The sequence below is a fragment of the Vitis vinifera genome, chromosome 3, assembly GCF_030704535.1.
Source record: "Vitis vinifera cultivar Pinot Noir 40024 chromosome 3, ASM3070453v1".
NCBI classification, from domain to species: Eukaryota; Viridiplantae; Streptophyta; class Magnoliopsida; order Vitales; family Vitaceae; genus Vitis; species Vitis vinifera.
This window is the reverse complement of record NC_081807.1, coordinates 19465527-19492878: the sequence shown is the minus strand read 5'-3', so window position 1 is coordinate 19492878 and position 27352 is coordinate 19465527. Positions and strand designations below refer to the sequence as shown.

The following is a 27352-nucleotide window of genomic DNA, read 5'->3' as shown; positions in this document are numbered from 1 at the left end:
CCCCCTCTAGGGTGATTACCATAGGTTGGATTAGCCTCAAATTCCTAACAATTGGTATCAGAGCTAGACCTCTTTTTTTAAGACTTAATCATCTAAGAAGAAATGGTTATTCCATCAAGCTAATCCCAAGCTGAAAATTTTTCAAAACATAGAGCTCCATTCTTTACGGGAACCAACTATCCCTATTGGAAAACTAGAATGACTTGGTATTTGCAATCTACTGATTTAGATGTATGGGATGTCATTGAAGATGGCCCAACTTTTCCCACTAAACTAGTTGATGGAGTTTTGGTTCCAAAACCCAAGCAAGAATGGAATGAGCTTGATAGAAGAAACTTTCAATTAAATGCTAAAGTCGTTTTTACTTTGCAATGTGCTATGGATAGAAATGAATATAATAGAATATGTCAATGCAAATCGGCAAAAGAAATTTGGAGGTTGCTTGAAATAACTCATGAAGGAACTAATCAAGTGAAAGAGTCAAAGATCAATTTACTTGTTCATAACTATGAATTGTTTTCAATGAAAGAAACTGAGACTATTGTTGAGATGATTACTAGGTTCACTGATATTGTCAATGGTCTTGAAGCTTTAGGAAAAACCTACAAGGAATCTGAGAAGGTGATGAAGATATTGAGGTTTCTCCCATCAAAATGGCATACCAAGGTCACCGCAATTCAAGAAGCAAAAGACTTGACTAAGCTACCTATGGAAGAGCTCGTAGGGTCATTAATGACATATGAGATCAATTTGACAAAGAAGCTACAAGAGGGTGAAGACAAAAAAAAGAAGAGCATAGCCCTCAAAGCTACAACCAAGGAAGAAGAAGATGTTGAAGAAGAAAAGCCAAGTGATGAAGATGATGATCTAGCCCTCATCACAAGAAAGCTCAACAAATACATGAGAGGTGAAAGGTTTAGAGGAAGGAAATTCACCTCTAGAAGGGATCCTTCTAAAAATGAATCTTCATCCCATGGTGACAATGAGAAATGGGAAGAGAAAAGAGATTTGACATGCTTCAAGTGCAAAAAACTAGGACACATCAAATATGATTGTCCTCTCTACAAGAGTGAAGCCAAGAGAAGAATGAAGAAGGCAATGATGGCCACTTGGAGTGAAAGTGAAGAATCCTCCGAAGAAGAAAATGAGAAGGAAGTGGCAAACATGTGCTTCATGGCAATAGATGATATTGATGAGGTAAACTCTAACTTTAGTGATGAAGATATGCATGATGTTTTTGAAGAATTATATGAGGATTTTGAAAAACTTAGTTTGAAAAATAATTCTCTTAAAAAGAAAATTCAAAAACTTGAAAAGGAACTTGAAGAAGTGAAAGAAAAATTTTCAATTGATGAATTATCTAAAACTCATCTTAAAAAAGAAAATGAGATTTTGAGGAGTGAAAATGAGATTTTGAAAAAGAAAAATGAATGGTTAACCTCCTCTCTTTCAATTTTCTCTTGTGGACAAAAATCTTTTGAAATGATCTTATCTAGCCAAAAATGTGTCTTTGACAAACAAGGGCTAGGATTCAAATCATCAAAAAATCAAAAGTATTTTAAAAACTACTTTGTAAAAGAATACGTAAATGCAAATTCTTCCACCACTTGCAACTTTTGTGGAAGAGGAGGGCACATTAGTAGTACATGTCCCTTAAGAAATGGTTCTCAAAAGAATTCAAATGCTAAAGCTAAAAAGGTTTGGGTTCAGAAATCCAAGGTCACTAACCCTCTAGGACCCAAAAAAATATGGGTACCAAAGGTTACTTAATTTGTTTTGTAGGGATCCATACAAGAAGGAAGATATGCTTACCTTGGAAAAAATGCATTGATGATATTGGTAATGGTATCCCTTCTAAAAGCTTAATTTGTTAATATCATTTTTGCTAACACTTGGTATATTTTTGGCATATTAATAATATATCATTTGGTATCACTTTGATAAAATTAGTATATTTGTTAAACCAAGGTTTGGATTAAAAAGAAGATTTTTTTTAGACCTAGGTAAAACTAAATGATCATATACTTGTATGCCCTAAAAATGTTATTCAATGCATGTTATATATCTTTTTAAATGCAAATGTTCTCCCATATATATTTTTCCAAATCATGCTTTAAATTGGGAATGCTCTAAAGATGAGCAATCTTTTATTTGGAAACTATTCTCAAATGAAAAAGGAGGAGATTCTTTTTCATGAGAAATCATATCATGCTTATTGTTTATTTTTTAAACTTTTGATAACATGTGATTCCCCTTATATACTTTATTGAAACTTTTTGTTGATGACAAAAAGGGGGAGAAATAATGGTAGGTTGCTAACTTGGGAAGATATTTCAATATTGTTTTAGCAATCCTATTCATATTGATGTTACATGCTTTATTGGTTATATTTGTATGCATCATATTTAATAAATAATGTCTTGCCAAATTGCTAAATGCTTTTTATGCTATTTATGTTTGATTATATCATTTTGAGTATCCTTAATATACTCCTTAAAGTTTCTAAACTTGAAAGTTTTCTAAATTCAAAGGAGCATATATTGAGGGGGAACATTTTAGCAACCTTGGTTTTGTCATCATCAAAAAGGGGGAGATTGTGAAACCAAGGTTTGGTTAATCTTGATTTTGATGATAACAAAACAAGGTTTAGAACTAATGATCATATTTCAAGTGTGATTAGGCAAGACGATTTCCAAAGTGGCAATCACAAAGACAAATCAAGCCAAGGAGAAATCATGAAGAAGAAGACCACCTCAAAGAGAAGAGTTTTTCAAGACCAAAGCTTCATAAGATCTCTTTGTAAGGTTGTTGGTGCACTAGGACTTTCATGCATTTCATTCTTTATTTATGCACCAAAATCATCCAAGAGTAATATTGTTTTAAATATCTTAAGAATTGGATGATTTCATGTTTTCAACTAAAACCTTGTGTTAAATGATTTTCAAACTTGTGTTAAAAGGTTTTAAGTTGAAAAAGGTTGGGTGTTGAGCCAAAAAAATGGCTCAACCGGTTCAACCGGTCGACCGGTTGTGCTCATCCGATCGAGGACCGATTAAGGGAGGCTAAAAAGTTTCTCTCTCTCCCAATGGCCTTCTCTTCCCGATCAAGGTTGAACCTCAACTGGTTGAGGTCCGATCGAGGTCTGATTGAGGTCCGGTTGAAGCCCAACGGTCACCTACCAAGCATTAAATACTAACGGCTAGTCAACCGGTCGACCCCTAGCTCGACCGGTCGAACCCCCAACGACTAGTTTGACTTTTTTTTCTTCTATAAAAAGGCTCCAATCTTCATTGTTTCATGAGCTTAACCTTCCCAAATCTTTCTTGATTATATTTGAGCCTTGGAAGAGTATTTTTTTAGTGCACCATTGTTTCAAAACTTGCATATCTTTAGTGCACCATTCAATCCTAGTTTTTCTTGTATCATTTGAGCTTAAAGTTCTTGTGCTAGGATTTTTGAGAGATCATTCATTTGTAAATCTTTGAGAGGAATTTTCTTAAGTGTGAGGTATCACTTGAGGGGTTGTTCAAGAGTGGGATATCTCTTGAGAAATGTAAAAGGTGTTTGAAGCCAAAAGTCCAAGAAGGTGAATTGGAACCATAATCCAATTGTATTGCTTGAAGGCTTGGTTTGGAAGCCTTGGATTAGTGGAACCTCAAGCTTGGGATTGAAGCTAGAGGAGAGTGGATGTAGGTCGGGTTGCGCCGAACCACTATATACTTTTGTGTTTGCATTCTCTCTTCCCTACTCTTTAATTTATATGCAATTATCTATATATTGATTATTATATACTTGCATATAATTGTCTCTTGCATTCACTTGTTTAAATTTGTGAAAAGAGACCATCACCCTATTCACCCCCCCCCCCCCCTTTAGGGTGATTACCATAGGTTGGATTAGCCTCAAATTCCTAAAAATCTTGATAAGAGAAAATCTATTACAGACTATGTGTTCACTTATAGGAGGAGTTGTGAGTTGGGTTTCAAAACTTCAAACTATTGTAGCTCTATCTACGACAAAAGTGGAGTACATAGCAACTACATAGGCTTGCAAAGAAGCTATTTGGATTAAAAGGTTATTGAAGGAGCTTCGGCACAAACAAGAAAAGATTTCACTGTTTTGTAACAGTCAAAGTGCCTTACATATTGCAAGGAATCCCATCTTTCATTCCAAGACTAAGCACATAGGAGTTCAATATCACTTTATCCAAGAAGTGGTGGAAGAAGGAATCGTGAATATGCAAAAGATTGACACGAAGGTCAATCTAGCAGATGCCTTAACAAAACCGATTAATATTGATAAATTCAATTGATGCAGATCCTCTTATGGTTTGGCAGTAACATAAGCAATATATGATAGGGCAAGACATAGAAGAATGACTTCAAGTGGGAAAATGTTATGGTTAGAGTCATCCCACATCGAAAAAAGACAAAAAAAAAAAAAAGGAAGCTTCCTAATCCTATAAAATGAGGTCTCTACCTTTATTTTAAAAAAGGGCTTTCATTCTTTTGTAAGCTTTCATGTTCTCTCTTCTTAATTGAGAGAGGTTGTAATTTTTTCTTCATATAGTGGATATTTTTCAATCTTGCCCCGTGGAGATTTCCCTCTTAATTAAGAAGGTTTTACCACATAAGTATTTTTGCCTATTATTTTATTCATTGTTTTATTTATTGCCCTATTTTTCTTTTTTATTATTCCATTTTCAAATTATTGTTCCGAGTATCATTTCATAACATCCTATATGACATAAGAATATGAATTGTTGAATTGTGCTATAACGAAATGAATGGTTAAGACCAAAGCTACATCTATGGTTGATGGTGCAATCTACTTGTTCAAATAAAGTGACTTTGAATTTTTATCTTCAAGCTCTTTCCTTTGAAGCCTTTGGTCAGGTCATCTAGAAGAACGAAGAAGAGAAATGAGAATCAGGTAGAGTTTAAAATTGATCTTATTATAGATATAAGAAAACAAACAAATTTCACAACATCAAGAAAATGTATAGTGGATGAAATTTGAAATTACTAAGAAAATTCAATCTCATTTGTCAAGACAGAAACTGAAAAAGAAATCAGAGATATTCCTGAAACAGTTTGTCCAAATCTGGATGTTGTTAACATGTTTTTGTAAAAGAATAACATTATCAAATACAAGATGTAAGTATAGATGAGCTGGTAAGGACATCAAACTCACGGAACAGTCCCATCATCGAGGCATCGTAGTAGAAGTTGTTAGACCATTGATAGAAGAACTACTACCACTTGTTATTTCTTGGTTATTTGCAAATCTCCCCACATAGAAGACAAGTCGTTTGAGATGTCATAGGCCACGTTTTTCACTGTGTTTGCTGCGTGCGTGCACCTATCTGGAGGATTATTTCAAAACCAGCCTATACAAATCTCATCTACGGTGCACCTAAGGCGCAATTCCATTGGCTGTTGAATCATGGAGGTAGACCACTAGTTTCCTAGTGCACTGAGCTTTTCTTTGAGGAGGGTGAGTCTACTTTAAGGATGGACCATTGTCACGCCTCAGCTGACAATACCGATAAGTTTTTATTTCCTCTTTCTGTTCTTTGATTGCTTTTTTTGGGCTAGGTCAATTACGTTGTCTTCCTTATACCCTTGATCCAACAATAACACATCATATTTTAGTGGGGTTAGGGTAAGAAATAGTTACAAATAGAGATCTTGCTCATTTCGAGTGAAAAAATAATCCAATTTTTTTGAGTTGAAAACCAATTTTGTATGGTAAGAAAAAAGTTGAAGAAACAAATCATGGAAACATAAAATGGATGAAGTTCTGAAAATTAGGAGCAAAATAAAGTGAGGATAGAAGAAAGAAGGGTAGATACGCAGGAAATATTTTTCTTTTTATTTATTTATTTATTTTGTATAATTATTCAACTCAGTTTGTAGTCATTTCCAGTTCAATCAAATGAGAGAAGATGAATTGTTAAGGAACTCCAGATCACATGATACTAACATGTTATCACATTATTTCATTTGGAGATTATAATGCAACTACCCTAAATAAACTTACATATGATAGGAGGCTTAGACCCATTCCAGAGAGATGGAAACCAGAATTCTTTCTCCCAGTTAACATCTCAAGCAAGAGAACTCCAAAACTGAAAACATCAGACTTACTGGAGTATAACCCTTCCATAGCATACTCTGGAGCCATGTACCCACTTTCAAGGATAAAGGGCAAATACAAGTTCAATAAAAGTTGAAATACAACACTATATACAGAACACATTTTTGAAAATTAAAAGAATGTACTTGCTATGATCCCACTATTTTAGCAGTGTTAGTTCCATTCTCACTTCATGCAAAGATCCTTGCATGTCACCATCCAATAAAACATTGCTAGGCTTTAAGTCCCTGTGGATGATCCTAAGGCGAGAATTCTCATGCAAATATGAAATGCCCTTCCAATCTAGTCGCACACCTCTGTTGAATCTGATAATCATGAAGTCAAACCAAATTCTGATCAGATGTGCTGTCTTTTCTTATCTTGTGGAGGAATTAATATGAGATAGGATTCAGCTGCAGTACCTACAAAAAAATGGTAAAACTCATACTGCATATAGAAACTATGACAGAAATTTAACAGCATTTTACAACATCCATCTGTCATGCATGACTGGCTAACATGTTACAATATGACCAGCTACTAAACCATGTTGATCAACTTGAATAATTAATAAATTTTCTTCATTAAATGAGATCAAGCACCATTTCATGTCAGCATGAAGTGTGACCAACATTTCAAGACTCTTACTGGAACTGAAATTAGTGTTGTTCATGATATATATATATATAGTTAAGTTTTCAAAATAATGGAAACATAGTTAAGTTTGATCATTGTTGATGTGTGAAATGGAAATTGGAATTGTAGAATTGTCAAAGTTGTGAACAATATTGTTAGTGCATTGTGCATATATTAGATTTTCAAAAAGTCTTAATTTGTACCATAATTAAGGGCATTTTACATAGAATCAAATAGGAGAAGACCATTCCTAGTGTACGATCATTTCACAAGAGAAGAATGATAAGAGTACTACTGTTCCTTGTAGTTAGCCCACCTAATTTGAAAAATACTTTATAAGACGAAGATTTTCAACTAGTCTCTATACCATAAAGGGCATTTTACATGGAATAATCCTATAGGAAAAGACCATTCCTAGTGTACCATCATCTCATATGGGGGAAGAAAATGCTCTTGGGCTATTTATGTTTGAAAAGTAATAAGATTACTGTTCTTTCTAGTTAGCCCACCTATTTTGACAAATACTCTATAAGACGAAGATTTTCAAGAGGTAAGGACCATAATTAAGGGCATTTTACATGGAATAATCCTATAAGGGAAGACCATTCCTAGTGTACCATCATCTCATATGGGGGAAGAAAATGCTCTTGGGCTATTTATGTTTGAAAAGTAATAAGATTACTGTTCTTTCTAGTTAGCCCACCTATTTTGACAAATACTCTATAAGACGAAGATTTTCAAGAGGTAGGGACCATAATTAAGGGCATTTTACATGGAATAATCCTATAGGAGAAGACCATTCCTAGTGTACCATCATCTCATATGGGGGAAGAAAATGCTCTTGGGCTATTTATGTTTGAAAAGTAATAAGATTACTGTTCTTTCTAGTTAGCCCACCTATTTTGACAAATACTGTATAAGACCAAGATTTTCAAGAGGTAGGGACCATAATTAAGGGCATTTTACATGGAATAATCCTATAGGAGAAGACCATTCCTAGTGTACCATCATCTCATATGGGGGAAGAAAATGTCTTGGGCTATTTATGTTTGAAAAGTAATAAGATTACTGTTCCTTCTAGTCAGCCCACCTATTTTGACAAATACTGTATAAGACGAAGATTTTCAAGAGGTAGGGACCATGATTAAGGGCATTTTACATGGAATCCTGGAAGAGAAGACTATTCTAGTGTACCTTCATCTCATAAGGGAAGAAAATAGCTAGCTCTAGGGCTGTTTATGTTTGAAAAATAATAAGAGTACTGTTCCTTATAGTTAGCCCACCTTACTTCTCAAATTTCAGCTTTTGATAATTAGTGATGCAACTTGCATGAAATTAGTGGAGTTGATAGGACTTGATTGTTTACCTATTTATAAGATGTATTTCTGGTTAAAGGACCTTTGCTTATTTAAATTTGTTTGATCCATTTACTTAATGTTAACATGATATAATTATAACCCACTACCCAAATTTGTTTGAGTAAATACTCAAAAATTCTTTGAATACATGACCAAATCCTCCAAATGTTTTGAATCCAAAACTAGGTAGCTTAACCATGATCAACTTGACAGAGTTTGATGAAAGACTTGATCAACAGATCAGATCAATCCTAGGAACCCTCTGAAGAATTAATCTAGTACCACCATGGACCGACTGATAAGAATGCAACATAAAATTTCAAAATAGAAACAGGAAATAAAATCAGGGATATTGCTGAAATTTGGATATTATTACATGCTTTGTTAAAGAATACAATAATCAAATCCAAGATATAAATACTCTGTATCTATTTCAAAAGCTTGACGCATGAGCTGGTAAGAGCATCTAACCAGTGGAAAAGTCTATAAATCATCGAGGCAAAGCAATAGAAGCTGTTAAACCATTGACAGAAGAACTGCTACCACTTGCTGTTTCATGTTGATTGGTGGATCTCCCCACAGAGAAGGCAGGTCTTTCAGGCTGTCGAAGGCTTACACTTTCACTTTTTAACATTACAATGACAGATGACATGGTTGGCCTGTCAGATGCATCTTCTTGAACACACAATAACCCAATATGGTAGCATCTCAGAAACTCATCTGGGCAACATGAATCACCCAATAATGGATCCATCAACTCCAACCCTTTCCCTTCATTCCACGACTGCCATGCCTGCATCATCATTTAGCGGGGTTAGGCTAAGCAATACTTACACTGGAGGTCTCGCTCATCACGAGTGTTTGTATGGTAGGAAAAGGTCAAAGAAACAAATCATGGAAAAATAAAATGGATGACGTATTGAAAATTGGGAGGAAAATAATAAAGTGATGATAGAAGAAAGAAGGGTAGATAGGCATGAAATTTCTTTTTTCTTTTTATTTATATATTTTGTCTAATTATTCAACTCAGTTTGTAGTCAATTCCAGTGCAATCAAATGAGTTCAGGAGGTTAATTTTAAAGAAACTCTAGATCAAATGATACTAACATGTTATCACATTTTTTCATTTGGAGATTACATTGCAACTACTCTAAATAAACTTACATGCGATAGGAGGCTTGGACCCATTCCAGAGAGATGGAAACCAGCATTCTTTCTCCCAGTTATGATCTCAAGCAAGACAACTCCAAAACTGTAAACATCAGACTTAATGGAGTATAACCCTTCCATGGCATACTCTGGAGCCATGTATCCACTGTCAAGGATAAAGAGGAAATACAAGTTCAATAAAAGTTGGAATACAACATGCAATATATATAGAACACAATTTTGAAAATTAAAAGAGTGTACTTACTATGATCCCACTATTCTAGCTGTGTTAGTTCCATTCTCACTTCCTGCAAAGATCCTCGCCATTCCAAAGTCGGAGATTTTCGGGTTCATGTCAGAGTCCAATAACACATTGCTAGGCTTTAGGTCCCTATGGATGATCCTAAGGCGAGAATCCTCATGCAAATATGAAATGCCCCGAGCAATTCCATTGATGATGTTAAGACGGGTTTTCCAATCCAACTGAGCACTTGTAGTTGAATCTGACAATGAAGTAAACAAACTAAATTCAAGATTACCATCATATTTTCATAATTAAACTCTCTTCACGACATGTACATATATATAAACCAACAATGCACTTGAAAAATTAATTGGGCCATACCAAAGAGGAAGACATCTAGGCTTTTGTTAGGCATGTATTCATAAATGAGCAGGGATTCATTTCCCTCTAAGCAGCAGCCCAAGAGTCTCACAAGGTTTCTATGTTGTAACCTGGCAATTAAGGTAACTTCATTCTTGAATTCCTCAAGTCCTTGACCAGAAGTTCTGGAGAGCCTTTTAACAGCAATTTCCCTTCCATCTGCTAACGTCCCCTGGAATCAACATTTCATAATAAGAAAAGCAAAATGCCTATTTGAAATTAATAGTTCATCAATTACTAATCCTCTCATAATACTATTTCTTTTTCATACTTCATACCTATGTATGATGAGAGGCAATAGCTATTGGCTGCTTTAAAGATTAAATGTCCAACAACAAGCTTAATTACCCTGTATACTGGGCCTAACCCACCTTGTCCAAGCTTATTTTCTTCTGAAAAATGTTGTGTAGCTTTATGTATGAGCTCTAACCCAATCAAAGGGAGGTCCTTGGATTTCGCTAGGGTATCTCCGTGTAAATTTTCACTTGGGTAATCATAATTGAATCTTCCTCCATCAAAGTCGAGTAAAACAACCTCTCCCTTGCTTTCTTTCTCCTCTACAAGACATAGAACAACAAATTATTTTAAAAAATGAGAATGGAAGGAGAAAGGGAGATAGAACTGTTGGTTCGTTAAGCAAAATCCAGTATCTCCCTTCATCTCCTTCCTTGCTTCTCCGCACATAGTAAACACAAGAGCTGAACACCACCACCACTAATAGAATTGTTGATATGCTTGTGCCTATCGCCACCCATTTTGTTTTCCTTCCTTTCCCACCTTTGTCAAAGCAAAAGAATTAATCATGATCATTTTCTTTTAAATGAAAAACTGCAAGGAATCCAAAATTTCTTATTTGATTCACGATGAAAAATATGAAAATAAAAAATCTAACATCATAAAACTTTTTAAAAATTTTAAGTATTTTAAATAAATAAAAAAGAGAAACAAATTTATAAAAGTATCTATGTAAGAAATACTTGTTGAGTTTAAACTAGTGTTGTTGATCTTTCATGACCTTTTCTTCCTCTTTAGTTTCTCTCTTTCCTACTCTCTATGCTCCAAAAGAAGCATAAGGTTAAGCAACAAGAAAAAGCAAATTTTATAGAGATCAAATTTGCATCTGTTAATTATCTACCTACAAAATATTATTCCCTATAAGCAATTGCTAAACTAAGTAGCCATAAATATATGCTCACCATTGGGATCGAGTGAGGGAACTGGTGCTTCAGTAAAGTTTACAATAGGGTACTCCTCATACCTTATGTCACAGGTAGGTACAAAAACTCTCGCACCTATCCTCCAGGCAAGGACAGAGACTTATTCTGATTTTATCCCTCTTAATTTAATGGCATCTAAATTTCAAACTCATAAATGAGCATTAAGTAATTCATTTCCCTCTAAGATGGCTGCAGCAACCCAAGGGTGTCACGAGGTTACTATGTTGATTAACTTCATTCTTCAACTCCTCTAGTCCAATTTCCTTCCCATCTGAGAAGCAATTTTCAGTTTGTGTACCATTCCACATCAAGACGATTAACCAAAATGCCCGTTTTAGAGTGGACGTGAATCTATTTTCGGGGATTACATTGTACGACAAAAAATCTCTAACTGTTACAAGTAATAAGATGAAAATTCAATACCGTATCGTTAGTCATGGCAATCAGATTCACACAAAATAGTGATTAGTTGGTAGTATTTACAAAACTTTATATCCATGCACCGATGGAACTCACAAACTTATTTTTATAAATCAGAGACTCTTTTTCTCATTTTTGGAATTAATATTGGATACCTATATTTTCTTTTTCTCTTCTTCCCATCAAAAAAGACTTAAGGTAGTTTTCAATCGAATCAAATATCTCACATTTGTAGATATGGGTGGTTATTCCATAAGAGATGTGACCCACGTTTCATTTATTTTAAGAAAAATAATATTTAAATGGGTCACAATTAAAAATATATATATTTATTTTATTTTATTAAAAATACAAAACGGTTCCAACATACATACCAAAATATAAATGAATCAATCAAACCAGTAGAGGGAGTAGCAGTGACTGATACGCCCAACCCACCTTCCCCAAGCTTTTTTTTTTTTTTTTCTCCTATTTATCTTCACATTTTTCCAACCAAACACAGCCTTGAGTAGTTGAGGGGAATTACTCTGTTTTCCTTGCTTAAGAGTTGATGTTTTGAGTAGAGAGATCAGGGCCTATTCGAAACTGCCCAATACAAAAAACAAATTTTTTTAAAATTCCGTACACACATTATTTGTTCTCAAAACACCATCTTCTAAGATAAATTTTAGATATTTTCAATTATTTTGTAGCGTTATGAACTATAATACAAACTTTAGAATAATTTATAAATTTTCTATTACATATATTGTAAAATTTTTATATCTAAAAAATCTTATCATTATTACTAATTATCTTTTAAAGCATTATTTTTTCTGGTCAATTTTACCAGTATCACATGTTATTATGCAAAAATAATTACTTTTTAGTGAATAAAACGAAATTTTAATATTTGTATTAAAAAAATTTATTCAATGATACTAATTTTAAAAATATAATACCATTCATTACTAATCATTAAAAATGAGTAATTTAAAATTATTTTTAAACATTCAATGATTTGATATTTAAGTCATCATAACAAATTTTGATTTAAATAATTTTATTGAAACAATAATTAAATAAAAATTTACATAAATATGATAAATGAATGCATATATTAATTTTAATTTTTATATAATAAATTTATGACTTAGAGGTGAGCCATTTTTATGTATGATAACAGTATCATCCACATGCGTCAATTGCATATCTCCACCTACTAGTATATATAAATGAGTGAGTAGCAACCTTACAGGAAACGGATTGCCCGCTGGCCACAATGACACTCAATCTCACAATGAAGCAGGCTGCCCATCTCCAACAAAGGAACTTGCTCTCTCTTCTTCTTCAACACCAAATCAGACGCAGTGCAATGCAACAACTCCACTCTCACTTGATCACCACTGGTGCACATTCCCACTGTATGGATGTTACATCTTGGAACGTTTTGCTTCGACACTATTCTCTTGTCATCTTCCCCCAAGAAGCTTTCTTGCTCTTCAGGCACCTCCGCCTCCATCATGTCTCTCCTCCACTCTCCTTCGACAGTTTCACCTTTTCTTTCCTTCTCAAGGCATGCGCTAATCTACAGCACCGCGAGGGAGGACTTCAACTCCATGCTCTTACTTTTAAGCTTGGATTTGAATTTCATGTCTATGTACACACTGTTATGCTAAACGTGTATGCAGCCAGTGGGGCTTTTCTTGAAGCCAAGCAAGTGTTCGATGAAATGCCGGTAAGAAACTATGTTACTTGGAATGTCTTGATTACTGGTCTAGCCAAATGGGGTGAGCTTCATCTTGCTTGTTCTCTCCTTGATGAGATGGCAATGCCAATAGTTGTTTCATGGACTACTATTATTGACGGAAACACTTGGATGAAGCAACCCAAGCAAGCTCTAGCTTTGTTTCTCACTATGTTTTTAGATGAGGGTATCAAACCTACTGAAAAAACACTTTTAGCCATTTTCCCAGCCATTTCAAATCTTGGGGCTCTTGAGATTTGCCAATTGGTCCACACGTATGGAGAGAAAAGTGGATTAAATGCATCTGATATCAGAATTAGAACTTCCCTTCTATAGATACTTATGAAAAGTGTGGGTGCATAGAGAGTGCATCAACGGTCTTTGGAGAAATAGGTGCCAAGAGCAGAAACTTGGGGTCTCATGGACATCAGTAATCTCCGCATTTGCAATGCACGGAATGGCAAAAGAAGCCCTAGAAAATTTTGAAAGAATGCAGAAAGGAGATTAAATGGATTATGTCCTTTTGTCCAACATATTTGCTGGTGTTGGAAGGTTTTGGGATGTTGAGAGGGTGAGAAAATTGATGGATGAGAGGAATGCCTCCAAAGTTCCAGGACTGAGCTTTTTCTGATTGACAGAGAAAGAAGCCATTTTTAGGGAAGTTTGGAAAGGTTTTCTGGTCAGTTAATATCCATTGTGGTGATCAGGATTAAGGACCTGGTTGTTTCTAGAACCAATTATAAGTTTGTGAGTCATGTTGCACCAGGAGTTCATATGGGAATTGATCCATTTAATGTCTTAACTCCCGTGTTAAGGGTCTCTTCACTATTTGGGGACTCGAGGGGAAATTCCTTACAATCAAGTGGTTGGGCTTCTAGAAGGATTTAGACCTTTTTGAAGGCAATGACATTGACCTTTTTGGGGGTTTAATAGGCAAGACCTTAATGATTGATTTGGAAGAATTTTGGTGGTAGACGAAGGTGTCAGTCTAATAGTGACTTCATTTGCTTTTCTGTTTTCGAAAGCAAGCCAAAAGAATGTTAAATATTTTTCTTGGAATATATTCATACAGTATTTGGAGACAGATAAAGACCAATGACTTTGGATGTTATCATCCAACCATCATAAGGTATATGTTGATAAATCACTTATTGTTTAATTAGAAGTTAGAATACAGGTCTCACTCATAGATATTATTATGTTCCTTTATGAAAAATCTTGTCACTTGAGTTAGAAAATGTCTGATACTGGTTTTAGGAAGCATTTCTAACATTTTTAATAATTGAAAATATTTATAAAAAATATTACTTTTAAGTATTTGAAATGTTATAAACACTTTCTAGAATTACTGTCGAACAAGCTCTTAGAGTATGTTGGATAGTATTTTTATTTAAAGCGCTTTTAATAGAAGTGTTTTTAGAAGAATTATATATGTATTAAGTGCTTCTTCAGAAAACATTATTATTGAAAAGGCTCAATATTAACATGCTAAATGACTCTTGAAAAATTGAAGCCACATGAATTTCACTCCCATATCTTGAGATCCAAACAATAGCTATTACTGTGTACTGGAAGTGTACTGTCCTGCTGGAACTAAGCTGCAGGATGGAATATGCATATAATCAGTAGGGTTGCTGTTAATAATTTTATTTCATACTGGTAGTTTTTTATATAGAAAGGTTGTAGGAAGTTCTAGATATTCCTTTTTTTTTTTGATAAATTTTGCTCGTTGCAGGCTGTAAACATGGTCAAGAAGATGCCAGCTTACAAAAATAGGCTGTGGTCATTAGAACTTGAGCACACTGGAGGTGCCACAAATAAAAAGAAGACTCACAAGCAGATGAACAAGTATGACCCTATTTTTATTGTGTATGATAACAAGATAACAATGAGAATATATGGATATGATGCCATTTTGTTATTATTATTTTCACTATTGTTGTTCATATGTTTACCAAGCTCTATGAACATTTGACCCTCTTGAATTTCTTGATGGGCCCTTTTTCTTGTGGTTTCTTGTTTATCCTTACGTTTGGGCAATTCATTGATGGTTCTTAACCTGTAGTTAAGACAGGGCGATTCATGTTTTTTGGCAGGAAAATGGAGGAAGAGCTCAGCAAAGAACTTGAACTGCAGATGAAGGGGGCTAAAAAAACCCTCTATATATGGGAACTTATTGGTGTCCATATTGTACTCCTACCTTTGGTTTGTAGATTAATTAAGACAGGGCGATCCATGTTCCTCGAGTGTTCTCTGGTGACTGGAAAGTCTGCTGACAGGTGTTTGAATTGATAGCAAAGCTAGATTATTGGTGCCATTGGTTGAAGCATTAGGAGGAGTTTTATTATTATAGGGAAGTACACAGTTGAATAATAGGAACTGGATTGCCCACTGTAAACAATGACACTCAGTCTCACAATCAAGCTGGCTGCCCATCTCCAACAAAGGAACTTGCTCTCTCTTCTTCTTAAACACCAAACCAGACGCAGTGCAATGCAACAACTCCACTCTCACTTGATCACCACTGGTGCACATTACCACTTTATGGATTTTACATCTTGGAACACTTTGCTTCGACACTATTCTCTCGGCACATTCCCCCAAGAAGCTTTCTTGCTCTTCAGGCACCTCCGCCTCCATCATGTCTCTCCTCCACCTTCAACAGTTTCTCCTTTTCTTTCCTTCTCAAGGCATGCGCTTATCTACAGCACCGCAAGGGAGGACTTCAACTCCATGCTCTTACTCTTAAGGCTGGATTTGAATTTCATGTCTATTTACATACTGTTTTGCTAAACGTGTATGCAGTCTGTGGGGCTTTACTTGAAGCTAAGCAAGTGCTCGATGAAATGCCTGTAAGAAACTCTGTCACTTGGAATGTATTGATTACTGGTCTAGCCAAATGGGGTGAGCTTCATCTTGCTCGTTCTCTTTTTGATGAGATGCCAATGCCAACAGTTGTTTCATGGACTACTATTATTGACGGATACACTCGGATGAACCAACCAAAGCAAGCTCTAGCTTTGTTCCGCACTATGTTTATAGATGAGGGTATCAAACCTACTGAAATAGCACTTTTAGCCATTTTCCCAGCCATTTCAAATCTTGGGGCTCTTGAGCTTTGCCAATTGGTCCACATGTATGGAGAGAAAAGCGGGTTAAATGCATCGGATATCAGAATTAGAAATTCCCTTCTAGATACTTATGCAAAGTGTGGGTGCATGGAGAGCATCAAGGGTCTTTGGAGAAATAGCTGCCAAGAGCAGAAACTTGGTCTCATGGACATCAGTAATCTCCGCATTTGCAATGCATGGAATGGCGAAAGAAGCCCTAGAAATTTTGAAAGAATGTTTGAAACCAAACCGAATAACATTCTTGAGTGTTTTAAATGCTTGTAGTCATGGAGGATTGGTTGAGGAGGGGCGGCTCAAGTTTTTCGCAAAGATGGTTAATGAATATCAAATGTCGCCAGATGTTAAGCATTATGGAGGCTTAATTGACATGTTGGGCAGGGCTGGGAGGCTAGATGAAGCAGAAAAGATGGCTTTGGAGTTTCCTGATGATGTGGTTAATGTTGTAATTTGGAGAACGCTTTTGGGTGCTTGCAGCTTTCATGGTAATGTTGAGATGGGCGCAAGAGTGACAAGGAAGATATTAGAGATGGAGAGAAAATATGGGGGGGATTATGTCCTTTTGTCCAACATCTTTGCTGGTGTTGGAAGGTTTTGGGATGTTGAGAGGGTGAGAAGATTGATGGATGAGAGGAATGCCTCTAAACTTCCAGGACTGAGTTTGGTCTGATTGACATACCAAGATTTTCCGGTCTGTTAATATCCATTATGGTGATCGGAACCCTGGCTGTTTCTAGAACCAATTATAAGTTTGGGAATCATGTTGCACCAGGAGTTCATTTGGGAATTGATCCATTCAATGTCTCAATTCCCGTGTTAAGGATCTCTTCACTAGTTGGGGACTTGGGGGAAAATTCCTTAGAATCAAGAGATTGCGCTTCTGGAGGGATGTAGACCTTTTCTAAGGCAATGGCATTGAACTTTTGGGTTTGATTTGGCAGATTTTTGGTGGTAGACAACGGAGTCATCTCCTTTTCTGTTTTCAAAAGTGAGCCAAAAGCCTACTAAAATATGTTTCTTGAAGTGGTGTTTGAGACAGGTAACTCCAATGACTTTTAATGTTATCATCCTACCCTCATAACGTGTATTCTGAAAAATCGCTTACCGTCTGAGCAACAAGTTAGAACGCAGGTGTTACTCATACATATTATAATGTTCCATTCCATGTGATGGAGCTGTTGGCTGTAATGCTATATATGTCAAAAGCACTTCATATGTTGTTCTTTGTTATGCTTACTGTTTGGCTACACTAAAAAAAAAATTTGTATTTTTTGTTATGGCATTTGTCGAAAATGCATTACCAATCCTATGATGTTATAATTTCGGTTGTTTGTACTTATTTATCTTAGTTTCATTCATTTGTATCATTGTTGGCCGGGCCAAATTAATCTTTTTCCGCATATGTCTATACTTGAATTTTTTGTTATTTAGCAACCACGAGGTGTCTTAGCATTTTCTTATACTCTCATAGGAAACATCTTGCTACTTAGAGTTAGAGTGCGTTTGGTAGTGATTTTAGAAAACATTTCTAATATTTCTAATACTTAAATAATACAAGTTTTAAAGTGTTAAAAAAATTAGAAACACTTCCTAAAATCATTACCATTTAGTGTGATTGAGCATGTGAGTGTTTCCCCGTATGTTTTTTTGATATGTTTTTAATTGATAAACTTTGTCCCGTTGCTTGAGTGAAAATAGTGAAACTGCACCTAAAGTATAGTTGTTTTGTTAATCACCTAAATTGAATTTGATTTATCTTGTTTAAAGTGTTGATGATACATTCTATAAAATTCTTGTAATCATGTTAAGAGTGTTTGGTAGTGATTTAAAAAAATGTTTTAAACCATTCTAACACTTGAATGGTAAAAAATTTGAAGTATTAAAAATATTACAAATACTTTCTAAAATTTTTGTTAAATGGATTATAATATTCTTAAAAGATTAAAATTGTTTCTTGATGTTTATTATTATTATTATTATTATTATTATTATTATTATTATTATTATTGGGTGCTTCTTAAATATATTTTTTCAACTAGATTTGTTAAGTCTTTAAAAATAAATAAATCAATCAGAAACATTATGTCATTATTTATTAATTTCTATGGTTTGGTTTGTTGGAAAATTAAATTATAAATAAAAACCATGCAACCAACATGCCAAGGTTAGAAGACAAAAAACTTGAGCTATTTTATAGGTTTAGAAAAAAAGTTGCTATTTATAGATAATTTAAAATTATTAAAAGATAATTTAGAAGACAAAAACTTTACATGGAATAATTTTACATTGAACTCAGTGTTTTTTTAATAAACAAGTTCTAATTTTACACTAAACTCGTATGTTAAAAAGACCAATTCTAATTTTACATTGAATTGGTCTTTTCAATAATTAGATACTGAATTTATCTTTTCAACAGACAGGTCCACATGGAATCTCACTCACAACAAACTCTCGTAATTTTAGAAATAGTTTGGAGAGAATAATATTTTAATAAATATTTTCAATATATGTTACACTTTTGTAGACACCAATAATAATGAGGTACTTTTTGCCTAGGTAATGAAAAAGGAGTTTTCCCATGGCCCTTCAAAATTTTCATTGAAATTCCATTTTAAAAATCTTTTTTTAAATTCAAGGATTATCTATAAAAATCTTTGAAATATCATAAGGATTATCTATAAATTATAAATAGGATAAATTTAATTATGTTATTTTTTTTCCCTAAAAAGTCTTTTTTTTTTAAAAAAATGGAAAAATATTTAAAATTTTACTTTTTATATTTAGATACCATGGAAAAGATAAACAAAATAATATTGCAAAAAGATGTAAGAAAAAATATTAAAATAATTCTCTTATTTTTCTTAAAAAGATTATGAAAATGGAGAATCAAATAACAATAACTGTTATTTACTTATCTTTCTCCATTACCAAAACTTGACAAAAAGCAAAATTCACACCTTTTCATTCCATATGAGCTTGCCATCTGTTGAGGTCTACAAACAGACTATCAATACTAATCATACAAGTAAGTGGGTCTATCAACAGACAAAAAAATATATTAAATTAAATTAAAGAAATAAAAAATAAACTCTCTTGAGGGCCACTAGAAAATTGAAGAAATGGAGATGTCAAGGTCTTCCTTTCGTCTGCTACTTCTCCTTCTTGGTTTTCTTCTTGTTTCATCATATGCAGCTTCAGATTCAGTATATGATACCTTTGTTCAATGCCTATCAAACCATTCAGCCCCATCTCACCAAGCTTCATCAATAGTCTACGCCCAAACAAATTCTTCATTCACAAATGTGCTTCGATCTTATATCCGAAACGAACGGTTCAACACATCTTCCACGCCCAAACCCTTGATCATTGTCACCCCCTCGGATGAATCCCAAGTCCAGGCTGCCATAATTTGCTCTAGAGACATCGGCATACTGCTAAAAATCCGAAGTGGTGGCCATGACTACGATGGCCTATCTTCTGTCTCTGATGTCCCATTTTTCATCCTTGATATGTTCAATCTTCGGTCCATCAACGTGAATATCACTGATGAAACTGCTTGGGTTCAAGCTGGTGCTACCCTAGGAGAACTCTACTACAGAATTTGGGAGAAAAGCAGAGTCCATGGATTTCCAGCTGGGGTTTGCCCCACTCTGGGTGTAGGCGGGCACTTGAGTGGTGGGGGCTATGGTAATATGTTGCGAAAATATGGACTCTCTATTGATCATATTGTGGATGCCCAGATAATCAATGTTAATGGCAGCATTCTCGATCGAAAGTCCATGGGAGAAGACCTCTTTTGGGCCATTAGAGGAGGTGGCGGAGCTAGCTTTGGAGTCATATTGTCATATAAGGTCAAGCTTGTCCGAGTGCCCGAAATTGTTACAGTTTTTCGGGTCGAGAAGACCCTGGCCCAAAACGCCACTGACTTAGTCTATCAGTGGCAGCACATCACTGACAAGATCGATAATGATCTTTTCATGAGGCTTCTCCTCCAACCTATCACGGTGAAAAGCGACAATGGGTCCTCCAAGACTGTTAGGGTGACCTTCATATCACTGTTTCTTGGAGACGCGACCCGTCTCATTTCAGTGATGAACAAGGATTTCCCAGAATTAGGGCTAAAGAAAGAGGACTGCAAGGAAATGAGCTGGATTGAATCAGTCCTCTACTGGGCTAATTTCGATAACAGAACATCAGTGAATGTTCTGCTAAACCGGACCCTAGAGTCAGTGAAATTCTTTAAGGCGAAGTCAGACTACATGCAGAAACCCATGTCCAAGGATGGTCTAGAAGGGCTGTGGAAGAAGATGATTGAATTAGGCAAACCAGGGATGGTGTTCAATTCATACGGAGGGCGAATGAGTGAAATCCCCGCATCTGAAACCCCCTTCCCACATCGCGCTGGGAACATATTCAAGATCCAGTACTCAGTGAATTGGCATGAAGAAGGGACTGAAGCAGACAAGAAGTATGTGAACTTGATAAGAGAGCTTCATAGCTACATGACCCCACTTGTGTCCAAGTCCCCTAGAGGTTCATATCTCAACTATAGAGATATTGATATTGGTATTAGCCACAATGGTAAAGATAGCTACCAAGAAGGTAAGGTATATGGGGTTAAGTACTTTATGAACAATTTTGACAGGTTGGTGAAAGTGAAGACTGCTGTGGACCCTCAGAATTTTTTCAGGTATGAACAAAGCATCCCACCTCTTCCATATCAAAGGGACATTGATTGAAAGAAAGCTTTGAGTTGTGTCATTGCTTAACTAGAGAAATAAATTTGGCTCCTTATTATCAATATATATGGTTCTTGCCCTTATTAGATAATACCTCTATGTCATTGTTTCTCAAGAGCCTATATCTGTTTCTATTTCCATTTGAGAAATTTTATCAAAAGAGCTCTTAATGTATACCTACCCGTGTTGAACTTTTTATCTACATACCCTTGCTAGTAGCATCTGTATTACTTTTGCTAGTAGCATCTCTATTAAAAGTGCATTTAAAAGCATTAGTTCCGTATTTTAATATTGTTAGAGAGAATTAGTTACAACTACATCTTACCTCTAATGCATGGTTAGTTCCTTTTAAAAGCTCCCTGCAATCTTTCTTCTTTCATATATATCTATCCTCTCCTTTCTATTCTTTCTCCTTTTTCAACATGGTATCAAAGCAGGTTCTGTCTTAGTCATGGAAATCTCTTCCATGTGCACCATGGGAGACATCTCAAGAACCGCCAGTTTTTTACCTGTCTCCTTTCCCCACCCAATCTCATCCAAATTGGACAACAACAGTTTTCTGGTTTGGAGGAAACAAGTATTGACAACATTAAGAGGACACAAGCTGCAGCATTTTCTCACCAATTACTCAGTCTTGCCCTTAAAACTTCTATGTCAAGATGATGAAACCCAACATCGCATAAACCCTGAGTTTATAGACTACGAACAACAAGATCAACTCATCATGTCTTGGATTCTTATGTCCATATCTGATGCTATTCTCACACGCATGGTGAATTGTGGTACTTCAGCCCAGATATGGAAAACTTTTGATCTGTATTTAGCCACCCAAGTACGAGCCAAAGTAACCCAATGAAAGACTTAACTGCAGAACACTAAGAAAGGAGACCTACTTGTAAATGACTACCTCGTCAATATCAGAAATATTCTTGCCCTAGTTGGCCATAACCTTTTTGCCAAAGATCATATAGATGCAATCTTTGAAGGCCTTCCTCCAGAATATGAAACTTTTATTATCTCTGTAAGCTCAAAGACTGACTGTTGAAGAAATTGAAGCACTCCTTGCTTAAGAAAGTCGCATTGAGAAAAGCATCAAGAGTTCAGAATTTTCCAACCCTATCTGAGTCAACTTAGCCACAACCAATGGTTCTTCACACTTTAACCAAAGATCTCAGTACTTAACAAGATCTCACGAATTCTCTGGATATGGAAGACAACTTCCATGGAAACTTCTCTCAATTGGGAAGAGGACAACATGGCAGAAGTTCTTGTGAAGGAAACAACAAACCCCAATGTCAACTCTGTGGGAGAAAGGGTCATCTAGTCATGCAGTGGTACTATCAATTTGATTAATCCTTCATTAGACCCTCACAATTTCAAGGGTATCGTCCTTAAGGGAACATAGCTCACCTTCCACAATTCTCCCCTGGCATCTCTTCTACATCCACATAGCTTGCAACACCAGAAATCTCACAAGACACCAATTGGTACCCAAACTCCAAAGCAACAAATCACCTTATGTCTGACCTCAACAATCTCATGACCAAAACACGATTCTTTGCATTAGATCAAGTCTTCGTGGGAAATGGTAAGGGCCTTTCTATTCACCAAATTGGACATACATCATTTTCATCTCCATTTGTTCCTTCCAAGTCACTTGCCTCAAAAGCAGCTCCTATATGTTCCAGAAATCATCAAAACAATTGCAGACTTGAACCTTTATGGACTGCAAGAAAATTACGCGAGGAATTCATTGATGAGGTAAGAAGAAAACACACAGAAATTAAGATTCCATTGATGCCTAGAGTCCTCAATTCATTGATGTCTGGTCTTTAATTCAATATTCTCTACTATATTTCATTGGGATATCAAATTTTCCAAAATTGTTTTCACTTTTCCCAAAAAACATCAAACCATTCTCAAACACCAATGGCCGAAAACAGAGGATATACCAACATATCCATTCTTCTTCTTTATTTATATAAATTCAACATATAAAAATTAACCAAATAAGAACTCAGTTGTAATATACAAGTAAAGTTGATTGCCAATTATTTCTTACATGAGAAAATAATTTTCCTTGGTATTTTTTTTTTTTCTTTCCTTAGTACTTTCCAAGAACCAAACAAAGCCTTAAGATAATTGTCCTCTAAAGATTGTCTATCTGGGTTGAGGTGAATGGTTGGTGGCTACTAATAAATAGAAAACCTAGCAGACATTCTGTCCATGCCTTTGAAGGTAAGCAAGAGACAAAGGGAAACTCCCAAGTATTAATATTTTTTAAGCACAAAAATTAGTAATGGGTTCCAATAAGGAGTTATGTCATCTAACAAATTATAGAAAAGCAACATAATCTCCCGAATGAATTTGAAACTTAGATGGTGAATTTCCTACAACACAAATTCAAAACTTGGATAATGATATATGAAATAGGATGTAAGAGATCAATAGACAAGGAGCTATATTCTCATCACATTGAATTGCACACAATTGTGCATCAAACCTACTGCACCGCTGCGAACTCAAACTCTTACTACTCAATTTCTGACTACTACTATCCAAAGTAGAAACAAATGGAACATAGAGGTTCCTTCTGCGTATAGGTCTAAGGCAAGCCTATTTTGATATGGTGGTAGAAAAACACCAAACTAATAATTTTAATCTGACACAGCTTGTAAACAAAAATGAAAAATTACCACTATCTGTCGTCTTTTATTTACTTTCAGCAAGTGAATATGCAGGAAAGACTTTTGATCCCCTCACAATTTCCAACCAGAGGGTGGCACGTGTTACATGTGTCAAATATGAGAGACTAGAGATTACAGCCTCTAATGTTGGTGGTTGTTGTTGAAGGGACCTCTATACATGTTGAAGATATAGGTAGGTTTTCTAATTTCGTAAGTGGAGAAAAATTAGAAATCACACTCTGTTTCTAATTGCAGGACAATTTAGAAACAAACCAACAATATATAAAACTTATAAATTGGAATTTATTAATAGTTCAAAATGATGCATATAAAACTTACCTTGAAGCAAAATATCTGGTTCACTAGTATACACTTCTAATCTCCAAAATGAATGACCTAACATCTAAGAGGATAGGCTTCATTCTAACAACATCAGATCTTTGTTTCACTAGAGATATTGTTTTCAACAGTCAGAATATACCATTTAAAATAAATATCTCATAAGAGACTCATGAAGGTACAAAACTTGAATGACTAGAGAAAAAAAAAACCTAAAAATGGAGTTAAGATCCGGAAATATTAAAGTAATGCATTCAATTGATGCATTCTTCAGACATTCAACTAATTTAAATGAGGCAAGCCAGTGAACCTTTTTCTACAACTCTATTATTCAATGTATTGTCATTTTAATACCAAGAGCCTGTATCAGATGTTACCTATTATTGTCAGACACTGATCCATGTCATTTTCCTCTTCATACAGCTCCTAAGTTAATCAATTATAGTGAATGGGAAAATGGACCAAATTTACATGATTATTATTATAGTAAATGATTGATATATAAAAGTTTCCACATCCATGTATATTGAAAAAATTAAGAAAGGAACTAAAGGAACATGGATTACAAAAGGAGTTGTGTAGACTAAAATCTACTAAAATAAACTGTTATTAGCTTTCAGTCAAGCTAGGCAGTAATCAGTATTGGGTAAGTTATGAGAGAGAAAAGAAAGAAAGAAAGAAAACAAGAACCAATATGAACTAGCAGGTTTTAATGTCTATAGACAAACCTATATCATTTACCATAGAGAACATTTTCCATTTCTCAAATTCTTATTATTAACCACTTGGGCTTATAGGATCTACAACATGATGAAAATATCTCTAATTCTTGATGATTCCTTTTCCAATTAGAAATAATTAAAAAAAAAATGATTACATGATACTCTAAATGATAACATTTTGTAGAATATACAACAACTATGACTAAATCAAAATTCTAAGACAACATATATTATAATCAGAAAGTCTAACATTGTTTCCACTTGTAATGAACAGATATAGATCGTTACTAAATTAAAGGAAAGATAATTTTGGACCAAAAAAAAAAGAAGAGGGGCTTTAATGCATTTTGAAAAAGCACCTTGTTGAAACTATATATGAAAAGAAGCCTTTGAGAGGCCAACAAGGCGTGGATTTGGCTGGTGGTGAGAAGAAAAGGAAGAGGGGAATGAGGATTGGGAAGTTCCCTTGCTGATTGAACAAATGTGTCCATCCATTTGCTATTTTCGCCTTTGTCATAGAACAATCTTCCCAAGAGAGTGATTGTAGATTAGCCAGTAAGAAGAAAGAGGGTGTAGTTGACCGCTAGAAACCACCACTTGTAGTGTATGAGTTTAGGAAGATGTGGTTGATTACCACTGACTTTTGCATCACTTTGTGAGCTTCTTTCTCTGTTTTCAACTGGTTTGAAACACAAAAATAATTTAATATATTTAATCAATTCAATAGATTAGTAGGAGCAATAGAAACTAACCTACCAAATTGATATGGTTGTGTCCAAACTTAGATTCATCAACAGCTTTATGAAAAAAAAAAATTGTGCTGAATTAAAAACCAATTGCATGGAGAACTTGAGCTGCTTCCTTAATAGTGCTGTGGGAGTCTTCTATCTAAATACCGAGTAACTAACATCTGGTTTGTAGTTGCAGTTCTTGAGTAGCCTCCATGAAGATTGAAAGAATGATATGAAAAAGCTAAAGGGAATAAATTAAATTCAAAGACTCCCGGCTTCATCTTCAAAAAGAAGAAAAAAGCACCAAGGAAGAGGCCTACACCTAAAAGGAAAACTAAAAGGATTGCATCCAATAGGAGGTTAGCAAAGTTAAGTTATCTGAACAAAAGAAAGAAAAAAAAAAAAAAGTGGGATGCAAATAGGCGTATAAGATTAACATTAAAAAAGCAGTGTCATAATGAAAATATGCATCAACTCATAAGATTTTTCAATAAAAAATTACCCGGAGAATGATTGGATGAATTAAAACTGCTAAATCAAAAACTAGAAGCTCGCTTTATTGCAACAAACAACAGATCAATCTCTTTGGCATACAATACCTAATCACACCTGTAAAGATCCAAATTCCCATTCCTCCCAACCAAAATGTTGAACACCACATATAAGAACAAAAGCAGCTACGATAACCCAACCCAAGATTATTCCCAAATGTATCTTCTCAGTGAGCAATTGAAACAATCCGAAACTCATCAACAACAAAAATGGACCCGATAAATCAGTGTCCTTGTGAAGATTCGGGTTCACACGAAAAGGGTTGAAAATCAGTACCATCTTGCTCCAGATTTGCTGGTTATTGATACCAAGCTCTTCAAGAAGCGACGACTCGTCGTTAGAGTTGGCGTCGTTGCCCATGGTGTTTCCGCGGAACAGTGACAGTAGAGATTTTGGGAAAGTTAGGGTTTGGGAATAAAGAAGGATGTCAGAAAGATTAAGTCTCCTATAGCTCCCCGTTCGGTCCTGGACACTGGTTGATTTTGGCATGAGCATTTTGAGGGTTTGAAACGGTGGAGGGAATGTTTGGCGGGTGAGAGATCGTGAAGGGGGATCAATATTTTAGAGAGGAATATTTATACCCAAAATTCAATGACGCTTCTTTAAAGCGCCAAGGTATGGGATTACTGCCATGACGCTTCGAATAAGTGCCATTACATACCAAATAATACCTAAACAAGCCTTGTGAAATGATGACGCTTCTAAATAAGCGTCACCGAATCTCACATTATAATCTAAATAATGATACTTTTTAAAAACCTAATTAGCCTTAATAAAAATCAAAATTCATGGATTTTCATTCCATGTAAAAGCAAGTGAATATGAGGTTGTCATCCGTTGAGGTCCACAACTTTATCACTGAACCAATACTAACGCAAGATACTTGGTCTATCAAGTCTATCAACTTTCTCTTTGGAGTTTTCTTCTCAAAAGCAAGGCTGATTAAAGCTTCACTTTTTCCTACTTTTAATGTATAGCACATGAGTGTTATTCATGATGGGTGGATGGAGAACTTTTGCATCAAGAGTTCAAAAAAATTTCAACCTTATCTTAGTCAACTTAGTTACAACCAATGATTCTTCACACTTTAACCAAAGATCTCGATATAGTAACTCAATTATGAATTGGCCTTGTCGTCATGAAGGA

General features: G+C 35.1%; 3 protein-coding genes and 1 pseudogene across 3 annotated transcripts; 3 read left to right on the top strand and 1 right to left on the bottom strand.

Moving 5' to 3' along the window:
• Window positions 1–8459: 8459 nt before the first annotated feature.
• LOC100261531 (G-type lectin S-receptor-like serine/threonine-protein kinase SRK) lies at window positions 8460–9873 on the bottom strand. Its single transcript, XM_019218886.2, has 3 exons — window positions 9547–9873; window positions 9297–9447; window positions 8460–8925 (listed from the first exon to the last, which is right to left on the bottom strand). Exons 1-3 carry the CDS (start codon window positions 9633–9635, stop codon window positions 8623–8625), a joined length of 543 nt encoding a protein of 180 aa, XP_019074431.2. The 5' UTR covers window positions 9636–9873; the 3' UTR covers window positions 8460–8622.
• A 2902-nt stretch (window positions 9874–12775) lies between these two features.
• Window positions 12776–17800, top strand: LOC100852442 (pentatricopeptide repeat-containing protein At1g09220, mitochondrial). Its single transcript, XM_019218425.2, has 3 exons — window positions 12776–13299; window positions 15044–15156; window positions 15405–17800. Exons 1-3 carry the CDS (start codon window positions 12844–12846, stop codon window positions 15598–15600), a joined length of 765 nt encoding a protein of 254 aa, XP_019073970.1. The 5' UTR covers window positions 12776–12843; the 3' UTR covers window positions 15601–17800.
• On the top strand, window positions 15786–17800 carry LOC100256443 (pentatricopeptide repeat-containing protein At1g09220, mitochondrial-like; annotated as a pseudogene).
• Window positions 17801–19484: 1684 nt separating this feature from the next.
• Window positions 19485–21349, top strand: LOC100264985 (berberine bridge enzyme-like 21). Its single transcript, XM_002270103.5, has one exon. The coding sequence runs from the start codon at window positions 19556–19558 to the stop codon at window positions 21173–21175; it is 1620 nt and encodes a 539-aa protein (XP_002270139.2). The 5' UTR covers window positions 19485–19555; the 3' UTR covers window positions 21176–21349.
• The last annotated feature ends 6003 nt before the right edge of the window (window positions 21350–27352 follow it).

Coding starts and splice junctions, on each gene's coding strand:
- LOC100261531 (XM_019218886.2), bottom strand. CDS start 9,635: ATGAACCCGAAAATCTCCGACTTTGGAATGGCGAGGATCTTTGCAGGA. Junction 9,448..9,546: donor GCTAGAATAGTGGGATCATA/GTAAGTACACTC, acceptor TATCCTTGACAG/TGGATACATGGCTCCAGAGT. Junction 8,926..9,296: donor GTCCAAGCCTCCTATCGCAT/GTAAGTTTATTT, acceptor ATGATGATGCAG/GCATGGCAGTCGTGGAATGA.
- LOC100264985 (XM_002270103.5), top strand. CDS start 19,556: ATGGAGATGTCAAGGTCTTCCTTTCGTCTGCTACTTCTCCTTCTTGGT.
- LOC100852442 (XM_019218425.2), top strand. CDS start 12,844: ATGACACTCAATCTCACAATGAAGCAGGCTGCCCATCTCCAACAAAGG. Junction 13,300..15,043: donor AAGTGTTCGATGAAATGCCG/GTAAGAAACTAT, acceptor TGCTCGTTGCAG/GCTGTAAACATGGTCAAGAA. Junction 15,157..15,404: donor ACTCACAAGCAGATGAACAA/GTATGACCCTAT, acceptor GTTTTTTGGCAG/GAAAATGGAGGAAGAGCTCA.